Source organism: Oncorhynchus mykiss, chromosome 30 (assembly GCF_013265735.2).
Source record: "Oncorhynchus mykiss isolate Arlee chromosome 30, USDA_OmykA_1.1, whole genome shotgun sequence".
Classification (NCBI taxonomy): Eukaryota; Metazoa; Chordata; class Actinopteri; order Salmoniformes; family Salmonidae; genus Oncorhynchus; species Oncorhynchus mykiss.
Genome location: NC_050570.1, coordinates 11,681,956 through 11,694,440, shown reverse-complemented (window position 1 = coordinate 11,694,440; position 12,485 = coordinate 11,681,956). Strand labels below are relative to the sequence as shown.

The 12,485-nt window shown below is 41.8% G+C and overlaps 1 protein-coding gene across 2 annotated transcripts in view; it reads right to left on the bottom strand.

Annotated features, from left to right (window-relative positions):
• LOC110521323 (chemokine-like protein TAFA-5) overlaps nt 1-10,592 on the bottom strand; it is a 113,054-nt gene extending 102,462 nt beyond the window's left edge. For both annotated transcript variants that reach the window (XR_005040867.1, XM_036968676.1), the window contains exon 1: nt 9,728-10,592. Coding sequence is in view for 1 of the 2 variants with exons in the window: in XM_036968676.1 (XP_036824571.1) it covers nt 9,728-9,839 (112 nt within the window). In the remaining variant the exon portion in view is untranslated. The remainder of the gene's footprint in view (nt 1-9,727) is intronic.
• Nucleotides 10,593-12,485: the final 1,893 nt, after the last annotated feature.

Sequence of the window (12,485 nt, the reverse complement as noted above, 5' to 3'; positions counted from 1 at the left end):
CTAGGCTCAATCCGAGCGTTCTGACCCTAACAACAGCCGTCAAACACCCAAGCTAACTGGCTATCGTTGGCTAGCTTGCTAGCGACTTCCAGACAAATGAGAGAACAGCTCACTCTGACCATTTTACCGGCCCTAGCAGAGCTGGTTATGCTGCTTTTATGTTATCCAGAGCGTAGGTGACAAACTGTGCAGTTGGCAACAATTTAATTATGCTTTTTTGCCAACGTTTACTGACACCGGCCATATTCAACGGGTGTTAAGCGTTCTTAAATTCGTCAGTTATTGTGCGCTCTGGCACACTCAGATGAGAGTGCTCTGAAATTGGAGTAGACAGCCAGAGCGAATTTACAAGCTGTCTATCGACAGTTGTCGCAGTGACATCATGAACATTTTATTGAAATGGTTACTTGCATAGTGGAGTTTTTTGTTTAGACATGTAGATAGCTAGCTAAACAATGAACCATAATCCCAACTCATAACCTTACTACCCTGCATGAATTTGCAGTTAGCTAACCAAACAGGTTCAATGTTAGCTAGCTAGCTAACATTAGGCTATAACTAGCAATACAAATGACTCTGACATAGGAATAACATTACTTCACAGTTCATACATATAACGTTAGCTAGTGAGCCAGCCTGCTAATGCTAGCTAGATAGCTAAGAGTATGCTATAACATGAAATGAAAATGACTTCATGACAAAATTAGAAATGTGTAATTTCTGAAAATGTAGCTAGCTAGACTATCTTGCCCATATACATGGATGGACACTTCTCCCTCTCTGTCACGGATGCCATGGTTGCCTTTAGTTTGAAGATGTAATGTGGAGACAGGTGTTTTATACAATAGCCTTCTGTGTGTTCTCTCTTTGCATTTTTGCAATCCAACGGCAGAATTTTCTCCATCTCCTTAGCTATCATACTAATTCCACTGATTTCAAAACATGGTCCTCCAGATAGTGGAGAGCAACACTGTTGCAGTTTTACTACGTGATATCTTTCAAAAAAGCTGCGTTAGAAAAGATTCCCTACACATACTGACCAGCTCATAATATATACAGTAGCGTGCTACGTAGCAGACCAATCCGAACTCATCTCTTGGCATGTCGAGCCCACTCATTATCTCAGCCAATCATGGCTAGGGGGAAGGTTCCTGTTTTTTTCTGTGGCTAAACCAACTAGGCTCATAATGTATTAATGTATTCGTATTTACAGATGGCATACACATTTGTTATTAAGGCACATGAAAGTTCACATGTTCCAAAAGGCATTTCTGCCAAAAAGAAATGCATTTAGACAACAAACAAAAAGGTTTACGTTCAAATGGCTCTCCTGTGAAATATTGAAGCGCAACATATGCCTAGTTTCAGGAAACAAGTCACATATATTATTGCCATTTTCCAGCCCTTTGCCAGGTGTGAAATAAAAACAATCCAACATGTCACCAGGACCTGGCTCTGCCCCGAATTATTTTTGGTCAGCCCTGAATCTTTTGCGCTGCTGCAATTAAGTAAAAAAAACATGTTTTTGTCAACTGAATGTGCCGCTTAGTTAGTTCATAGACTCCTAGTTATGTGAAACTCCCGAAGTCATCCACAATTATAATCAGATGTGTTCATTGACTTACTGAATTTACTCTAAAGGCTACTTGCTGATAGATAGCCTCATATAGGGTTACTGAATACAATCCATTGAGTTAGTAAAGAGAAGTGTTGATTATTTGGCCTTGGGGAGAGCACAGAGCATGGACAAAAACGTAGCAGCAGGAAGGGGTGCTGGAAGTGCTGCAGATAAATTGAAATACATTTGCCAAATTATATAATTAATCTTCTCTTGTCTGTACAGGAATTAGTTAAATCATTGAAAATACTACACCAGAGAGCATAATTTAGCCACAGAGTATCAATAGCTTCTTTTTATAAAATGCTGTGGATTGTGTTGTGTCACAACACGAGCCTCTCAGCCCCTGGTCTTCAGGGCTGAGCCCAGAATGTTATGAAACTCAGGTGACGCCCCTGCCTGACGATGGTGATTCTGTACATCCTGTTTCATTTCCTCATGGGGCTCATGATCATTGTATGGTGAGAGCTTTTTTCTCTGATTTCAGAGAACCAATGAGATTGCGCCCGCATGGAAGTAACTGACTGAACTGAGAAATAAAGTCAATTAAGCAAGCCATTTTAGAGTATTGGGACTCTAATTGGGACTAATTCAGTGCTAGGCATGTGGCAGGATAAGGACAGAAATTATAACACAATGATGTCATAAAGCCAGAGCAACATATAAGCCATATGGGTTTCAATTTCCATTCATTGTGGGTCCCAATGTAGAAATATGTCCTGCAGAAAAGCTAGATTTATGACAGAACTGCCTTATCCGACGTCATCAGGTTCCGAATCTAAAACAAATGCAGGTCCCCCAGTGCCGCTAACATGATTGATTAGAACACAATGGAATAATAAGATTGCATGACAGGTAGCAACCAGGGGAGGGAGCCAGCACACAATAGAAGGCCACAATGCCAAGCTTGTCTAATGTTTAAAATCTAATATTCTTAATCCGTGGCCATTGTCACATCACACTCAAGACCTAATAAGGACAGCTGCGACCTTAGCCTGACACCATTCATGCAAATGACTTTGTAATTAGATTAGACTCATCTACTTTCTAATCACATTCTCTCCCACTCGCTGTCTTACTCTGCTCCTCTGTGTGTGTGTGTGTGTGTGTGTGTGTGTGTGTGTGTGTGTGTGTGTGTGTGTGTGTGTGTGTGTGTGTGTGTGAGAGGTAGCGAGAAAGAGGGAGAGAGACAGAAGGGAGCTATGCAGACCTACCAGTGTACACGCACACACACACAACTCCAAATTGACTGAGGTTCTGAAAGCCAGGAACGTAGTAAACTGATATCAGGACACATCTACTGCATGAGTCACTAAAATCAATGCAACCCTTCTCACTAACAAGCTGCCAGTCCTCCCAATGCTTTTCAGAGCAAAAAGAATGAGTAACAAGGAAATGCATTGTAGGGGGAAGAGGTGGAGTGTGTGTGTGGTCTTGCTCCATAATGACAGGTCTCATGGATGAGATTATTTTCAGTGCCATTTAGGGAGTAGTGGCTAAAATCATCTCAAACAGAGCACAGGCGCTTTTGCTTTCAGGCAGCTTTTTTTGCTTTCAGAAAATGATCCACATACACCTATCAATTTTGACCCACCAACCTAACAGAACCTAACAGCCCTTTCACTCTCCCCATTTACTGCGCTGACAGCATATACCACAGGGTATAAGGTACAGCGTTATCAGGCTGGCGGTAGTCTGGCAATGTGGGTAGCTTCCATTGATATTCTTGATATCAAGAGTTTCATTCCAAATCGCTATACAGTGATCAAACCACTTTACTCTTTCCACATTTTGTTGTGTTACAAAGTGGGATTCAAAAAGATTGAACTGTCATTTTTTGTCAACCGTCTACACAAAATACTTTGTAATGTCAAAGTGGAACATATCTTTTTTTACAGATGTTAGAATTTATGAGAAAACCCCCCTCATATAACTTGATTACATAAGTATTCAACCCCCTGAGTCAATACATGTTAGGTCTGGGCGGTATACGGTATTTTATGATATACTGGTATTGATGCACTGACTGGTTTGGGCATTTACTTTATCTTCTATAACAGTTTTTGAAAGTTTGGATCGTTAAATGTGATATGCCGTGTGTAACGTCCATTTTATAGTTTACTTCGCTACTTTTTAAAATGTATTTTTTATTTAACTAGGCAAGTCAATTAAGAACAAACCCCAGCCAAACCCAGACGACGCCGGGGCAATTATGCGCCACCCTATGGGACTCCCAATCACAGCCGGGTGTGATGCAGCCTGGATTCAAACCAGGGACTGCAGTGGCACCTCTTGCAAAGATGCAGTGCCTTAGACCGCTGCGTCACTCAGGAGTCGAACCATGAAAAACAGTCCCAGACAATTATTTATCCTCCACCAAACTTTACAGTTGGCACTATGCATTTAGGCAGGTAGCGTTCTCCTGGCATCCGCCAAAACCAGATTCGTCTGTCAAACTGTCAGATGGTGAAGCGTGATTCATCACTCTAGAGAACGCGTTTCCACTGCTCCAGAATCCAATGGCGGCGAGCTTTACACCACTCCAGCCGACGCTTGGCATTGCGCATGGTGATCTTAGGCTTGTGTGCAGCTGCTCGGCCATGGAAACCCAAGCTCCCGATTAACAGTTATTGTCATGACATTGCTTCCAGAGGCAGTTTGGAACTCGGTAGTGAGTGTTGTAATCAAGGACAGACGATTTTTACACACTACGCACTTCAGCACTTGGCGGTCCTATTCTGTGAGCTTGTGTGACCTACCACTTCGTGGCTGAGTCGTTGTTGCTCCAATACGTTTCCACGTCACAATAATAGCACTTACAGTTGACCGGGGCAGCTCTAGCAGGGCAATTTGATTAACTGACGATTTGGAAAAGTGGCATCCAATGACGGTGCCACATTGAAAGTTACTGAGCTGTTCAGTAAGACCATTCTACTGCCAATGTTTGTCTGTGGAGATTGCATGGCTGTGTGCTCGATTTTATACCTCGGTCATCAACGGGTGTGGCTGAAATAGCAGTGTCCACATCCTTTTATATTTATATTGTATGTGTTACCCCCTAGGGTCATGCCCTACTCATAAAGCAAATTTTGAATTTGTATTATTTCAAAACATAAAATACCGTCAAACCATCAAAACAAATGTAATACTACGATATTATGTTTTGGCCAAATCGCCCAGGCCTATTACAGCTCTGCCAAATTGGTTGTTGATCATTGCTAGCAAAAAAAAACGTTCTCTTATTAAAAAAAATCAGAGAACAGTCATACAGTATTTTACAAACATGAAGGTGAGTAGGGTTTCAAAATTCCCAGAAACATTACATTTCATTAATTCAGCAGACGCTCTTATCCAGAGTGACTTACAGGACCAACCCTACCCATAAGCAATCATTTCTGATGAAAAAACACAAATGTGAAAGATTGGTGGATATAGTGTTTTGGAAATAACTCTTCAATATTCTTGCATAACTAACATAACCCACAAACATAATTTTCTCAGAGTCTTGTTAAAGGTGCCATCAATTTTACATACATCAAGGTTTGTGTATATCCGCCTAAGGCCAGCGGCCTGAATAGGTAGAGAAGCCCCTGTGTTTTGACCAATACATTATTGATTGTGTATTAAAATGGGAGGGTCAAATCCACTGGATTCCTTCCTAATCAAAGCCATAGCCCCAAAATACCAATCAAGATCTAAGGGCCATACTGAATACAAACCAATGTCAATCAAACAATTCCACTGATTTCCTATTCCTTGTGCATGGACAACACTGATTTCCTATTCCTTGTGCATGGACAACACATTGATACTACACTGTGGTGTTGCGGCATTGGTGCCTAATGGAAAAATGCTGCATTATGTTTTACAAAAATAAATCCAGTTACAGTCCCTAAAATGACTGCCTGGTACCACCATCCTGTGATATTGACTTGTGTTCTCCTTTTTTGCTGTGAAGTGAGGCATCAAGACCTCCAATTCCCACTGGAAAAAAACACAAGGACAAGAGAAGGTGTGCAACTAACAGAATTCAGAGAGAGAAGAGAAAAAGAGAAAGCGAGAGAGAGATGTGGTGGAAACTAAGCTGTACTTTCTAACCTCCTGCCAAATGGATGACCATATGTGACCCATTTCAGGAAGCTAGGCATATGTCGCACAACACTACTTCACAGGTGAGGCAAAACAAAAAAGTTTTGGGGCAGAAATGTCTTTGGGAACATGTGAACTTTCATGTACCTTAATACCATACTTGTATGCCATCCGTAAATACAAATAAAATAGCTAAATTATGAGCCTAGTTGGATTAGCCATGGAAAAAAAAGTTAGGAACCTTCCCATTAGCCATGAGTGAGATAATGGGCTGGACATGCCAAGCGATGAGTTCAGAATGGTCTGCCATGATTGGTCTGTTCAGATTGGTTAGCCATGGAGAACTGCAAAATTGTTGCTACTGCTCTCAACAACATTGCTGCCCTGAATTTAGCAGAAGCTATCGACAAAGATCAGTGGAAAAAGTTGTGGACTACTTTCAGCACTTTGTCAGTGTGAACCGGAGCGACTTGACACAATGGGCCAAACAAGCTGTAGCTACAAACAAAACGGAAGCGACACAGGATGTCTTACTTAGCTGAAGTGGTCCCAGTCTGCCATGAAGCGTTCATCCATGTATACAGTATGAGTCTAGCTACATTTTCAGATATTATACATTTCTAATTTTGTCAGAAGGTTGTTTTCATTGCAAGTTAAAGCGTACTTTTAGATAGCTAGCAAATGTTAGCTTGCTGGCACACTAGCTGTCGTTATGTGCATGATCTGTGTAGTAGAAACTATTTGCATTGCTAGTAATAACCTAAAGTTAGCTAGCTAACATTGAAACTAGTTGGTTAGCTTTAGCTACCTGCAGATTCATACCACATCATTTCATGCATGGTGGCCAGCTATAACAATCCGTTTGTACTGTATGGGTTGGAATTATGGTTCATTGTTTAGCTAGCTACAGTGGGGCAAAAAAAGTATTTAGTCAGCCACCAATTGTGCAAGTTCTCCCACTTAAAAAGATGAGGCCTGTACTTTTCATCATAGGTACACTTCAACTATGACAGACAAAATGAGAAGAAAAAAAATCCAGAAAATCACATTGTAGGATTTTTAATGAATTTATTTGCAAATTATGGTGGAAAATAAGTATTTGGTCACCTACAAACAAGCAAGATTTCTGGCTCTCACAGACCTGTAACTTCTTCTTTAAGAGGCTCCTCTGTCCTCCACACGTTACCTGTATTAATGGCACCTGTTTGAACTTGTTATACCAGTATAAAAGACACCTGTCTACAACCTCAAACAGTCACACTCCAAACTCCACTATGGCCAAAGACCAAAGAGGTGTCAAAGGACACCAGAAACTAAATTGTAGACCTGCACCAGGCTGGGAAGACTGACTCTGCAATAGGTAAGCAACTTGGTTTGAAGAAATCAACTGTGGGAGCAATTATTAGGAAATGGAAGACATACAAGAGCACTGATAATCTCCCTTGAGCTGGGGCTCCACGCAGGATCTCACCCCATGGGGTCAAAATGATCACAAGAACGGTAAGCAAAAATCCCAGAACCACACGGGGGGACCTAGTGAATGACCTGCAGAGAGCAAAGTAACAAAGCCTACCATCAGTAATACACTACGCCGCCAGGGACTCAAATCGTGCAGTGCCAGACGTGTCCCCCTGCTTAAGCCAGTACATGTCCAGGCCCGTCTGAAGTTTGCTAGAGAGCATTTGGATGATCCAGAAGAAGCTTGGGAGAATGTCGTATGGTCAGATGAAACCAAAATATAACTTTTTGGTAAAAACTTGTGTAAAGGAAAGAATGAATGGGGCCATGCATCGTGAGATTTTGAGTGAAAACCTCCTTCCATCAGCAAGGGCATTGAAGATGAAACGTGGCTGGGTGTTTCAGCATGACAATGATCCCAAACACACCGCCCGGGCAACGAAGGAGTGGCTTCGTAAGAAGCATTTCAAGGTCCTGGAGTGGCCTAGCCAGTCTCCAGATCTCAACCCCATAGAAAATCTTTGGAGGGAGTTGAAAGTCCGTGTTGCCCAGCAACAGCCCCAAAACATCACTGCTCTAGTGGAGATCTGCATGGAGGAATGGGCCAAAATACCAGCAACAGTGTGTGAAAACCCTGTGAAGACTTACAGAAAACATTTGACCTCTGTCATTGCCAACAAAAGGGTATATAACAAAATATTGAGATAAACTTTAATTATTGACCAAATACTTATTTTCCACCATAATTTGCAAATAAATTAATAAAGAATCGTACAATGTGATTTTCTGAAAATGTTTCTTCTCATGTTGTCTGTCATAGTTGAAGCTATGATGAAAATGACAGGCCTCTCATCTTTTTAAGTGGGAGAACTTTCAATTGGTGGCTGACTAAATACTTGTTTGCCCCACTGTAGATACATCTCTAAACAAAAGACTCACAGAACGGGATTGCCGACTGCTGATGTGTGTAAAAAATTGTCTGTCCTCGTTTGCAACACTCACTACCGAGTTCCAAACTGCCTCTGGAAGCAACAAGAACTGTCCATCGGGAGCTTCATGAAATGGGTTTTCATGGCCGAGCACCCTAAGATCACCATGCGCAATTCCAAGCGTTGGAGCAGTGGAAACGCGTTCTCTGGAGTGATGAATCACGCTTCACCATCTAACAGTCCAACAGACAAATCTGGACTTGGAGGATGGCAGGAAAAAAACACTGCCTGCCCGAATGCATAGTGGCAACTATAAAGTTTGGTGAAGGAGGAATAATGGTCAGGTGCTGTTCTTCATGGTTCTGGCTAGACCCCTTAGTTCTAGTAAAGGGAAATGTTAACGCTACAGCATACAATTAGATTCTAGACTATTTTTATTTAACTTATTTAACTAGGCAAGTCAGTTAAGAACAAATTATTATTTGTAATGACGGCCTACCCCGGCCAAACCCTAACCCGGATGATGCTAGGCCAATTGTGCTCCGTCCTATGGGACTTCCAATCAAGTCCGGTTGTGATACAGTCTGGAATCGAACCAGGGTCTGTAGTGACGCCTCTAGCACTGAGAGGCAGTGCCTTCGACCGCTGTGCAACTCGGGAGCCGGTCCTTTCCTGTTTCAGCATGACAAAGCCCCTGTGCACAAAGCAAGTTCCATGCACAAATGGTTTGTCGAGATCGGTGTGGAAGAACTTGACAAGCCTGCACAGAGCCCTGACCTTGAATTGATTTGAAAGGCCAGAGAGAGAGGTTGGAGGAGACCCACATTTTGGAAGTATATTTCTGTCTTAGGACATACCAACATACACTTTTCTTCAGTTTGCTTACCATAGTCAGAATTTTCGCAAAGTAAAAAACGGTGACATTTCAAAACCACTGCGTACAGGCTATCAATTTGTATAGGACTACAGCACGTATCGCGCTGGGTATACTCCTTCATGGCGCACTATATGGTTTATTACTTTTACAACAAAGTTAATCGTTTTGTTGCAGGAAGGATGCGTGACAACGAATTGTATTTGAGTGTCTGCTGTTCCTAAACACTGCACGCTCAGCTGAACAGGAGGAATCGTGAGCTGGTGCTGACAATGTAAATCAGGTATGGACGTGGGGAGAATTTTCCGCAGGGCACCTTTCAGTACTAGTGCTGCGGACAGCAAACGACGAAAGTCCAGGAGTTTTCAAACTTTTCTTGACCAGGGACGCCCGCCCAGGCAAACCGGCGACCCTCATCATACGCTAACAAGAAAATAAACGGGGGGAAAAAGCGTTTTTTTCATGAGGAAGTGTAAACTATAATATAGTCCATTAGCGTAGAGAAAATGCTGCTGTTGTTAAGCTAATTGTCTGCAACTCTACACATGTTTCCATTGAGCTTATGTTGCAGTGTTGAAGACATTCAATCTTCATCTCTACCAATTAAATTGTTAACATACACAATCTGCATACATTCTATCCAAGGCAATAATCAGCCAATCAAAAACCATTATCGACATAAATCCCATAAAAACACACTTAAAGCAGCAACACCGGCAAGTGCGCAGTTATAACCTACTGAAACTGTCCATTCCTTACCGCAGTATATTATGAGCAGACTGGTCAGTAGCACCGCAGCCCAGAAAGTTGAAGACATTCTTGGCCAGGTAGTGACATTTCTCCGCCGACCCAGTTTACGAGACGAAGCCATTGAGTTTCAGTTAACCCGTAGCGAAAGAAATTGAACAATTCACCAGCCAGGTCGCGCTCGATGGGAGCGCCTCTCACCACGAGTAATCCCAAAAAAAGACATCTCCAGAGTGTGCTAGTCCAAGATAAACCCCGGTGTCCGAGCGTAGGCTAATGCACTGTGAAAATGAATGCTGTCTGGTGCCTGGTGGATGTCCGTTTCAATAGTACATATTATTTAGATAGGATATGATCCAATTACGAATCAGACATGAAGCTACGTGTTATACGTATCCGTGTTCTCTGAGAATGGATTCAATGAATTCAAAGAATTCAAAGCAGGTCGTTGACATATCCCAAAAATAGAGGGGGAAATGTTCTCGCAACCTCATGCCACACAGTAGGGGCTATAAGACAATCTGAAACTTGGGGTCACGCTTTTTCAGATACTGCTCAATTGTCTGTTTCCTTCAAGCGGTCTCGGGTCGTTTTGACTCCAGGCACATGCAGGCAACATTGGGGACAGTCAAGACATCGCAATTATCGAATGACTGACCCATCACCGCAGTACAAAAGGAGCGCTAGCAATTTCAACCAATCACCGCACATAATAGCGTATTATATGGTTTAATCAAGCCACACTTCTACAAACTTTTCCCCGTGACCCTCGTAAGCGCATTTGAGACAAATTGGACAAAATCATATTGCCAGGGAAAAAGTCAGAATTCCCCCAGAAAAACAAAGCATTTTTTGCCAGCAAATATCTCAACAAATCCTGGAGGGACTCAACATGTGAATCAATCCACCAGAGCGGAGGGGCCTAATGGGAGGGATATGTAAACTGAAATGTGTTGTTATTGGCAGAGGTTTCAAACTCTTTGTTATTGGTCTATTAACTTTTACCACATGGTGATGTGACCAGGCAAACCAAACTCCACCCATGCGAAACCTGCTGATTGGAATGTCCTGTGTAGCTTGTATTTTCAACCAGACACTATTACATTATCGATTTTTTTCTCACTTTTACAGTGTTAGATTCTTCAGCTGCTGTATAGTAGGATATTATACTAGCTAGCTGTTCGCGGAGAGAGTCAATCACACAATGAGTATCACACCATCCCATACAAGTCTAATACGTTTGGCTCTATCGAGCACATCTTGTACTCACACATTTCTATACCCAGTGAGAGTTTGGAAACACAAAGCTACATTCTGAGATTCTAAAAAACGTCTGCCCTGTTACTTGGACATTCATCTTCTGCACATTCCACCACTCCAGTGTTTAATTGCTATATTGTAATGACTTCGCCACCATGGTCTATTTATTGCCTTACCTCCCTTATCCTACCTCATTTGCACATGTTGTATATAGACTTTTTCTACTGTATTATTGATTGTATGTTTGTTTATTCCATGTGTAGCTCTGTTGTTGTATGTGTCAAACTGCTTTACTTTATCTTGGCCAGGTCGCAGTTGCAAATGAGAACTTGTTCTCAACTAGCCTACCTGGTTAAATAAGAATTTAAAAAAAACATTTTTTATCCCTGAGTCGCCTCTTCACTGTTGATGTTGAGACTGGTGTTTTGCGGGTACTATTTAATGAAGCTGCAGATGAGGACTTGAGAGGCGTCTGTTTCTGTCACGTTCTGACCTTAGTTCCTTTTTTATGTCTTTGTGTTAGGTTAGTCAGGGCGTGAGTTGGGGTGGGTAGTCTTCTTTTTTCTCTGTTATATTTCTATGTGTTTGGCCTAGTATGGTTCTCAGAGGCAGGTGTCGTTCGTTGTCTCTGATTGAGAATCATACTTAGGTAGCCTGTTTCCTCCATTTTGGTTGTGGGTGTTTAATTTCGGTTTAGTGTCTGTTCACCTGGCAGAACTGTTTCGTTTTCTCTTTGTTGTTATTTTGTGTAGTGTTCCGTTTTTCAATTAAAATATGATGAACACTTACCACGCTGCATTTTGCTCCTCCTCTCCTTCCACCAACGGGAATCGTTACAGTTTCTCAAGCTAGCCACTCTGATGTACTTATCCCCTGCTCAGTTGTGCACCGGGGTCTCCCACTCCTCTTTCTATTCTGGTTAGAGCCAGTTTATGCTGTTCTGTGAAGAGTTGTACACAGCATTGTACGAGATTCAGTTTCTTGGCAATTTCTCACAAGGAATAGCCTTCATTTCTCAGAACAGATGAGTTTCAGAGGAAAGTTCTTTGTTTCTAGCCATTTTGAGCCTGAAATCAAACCCACAAATGCTGATGCTCCAGATTCTCAACTAGTCTAAAGGCCAGTTTTATTGCTTCAATCAGAACAACGGTTTATAGCTGTGCTAACAATTGCAAAATGGTTTTCTAATGATTCATTAGCCTTTTAAAATGATAAACTTGGATTAGCTAACTCAACATGCCATTGGAACACAGGAGTGATGGTTGCTGATAATGGGCCCCTGTATCCTTTCAAGCACACCCTTGTCATTAACCTGTGGTGAGTTATTCACAATTTTCAATGAACAAATAAAGTTGTAAGATGGATAAATAAAGAGCAAAAAGATTGATTATTATATTTTTATTTGTGCCCGGGTCCTATAAGAGTTCTTTGTTACTTCCCACGAGCCAGGTTGTGAAAAACTCACACTCATTTTAATGTTTAATAAATGTATTGTATCGTGTGTGTGGCA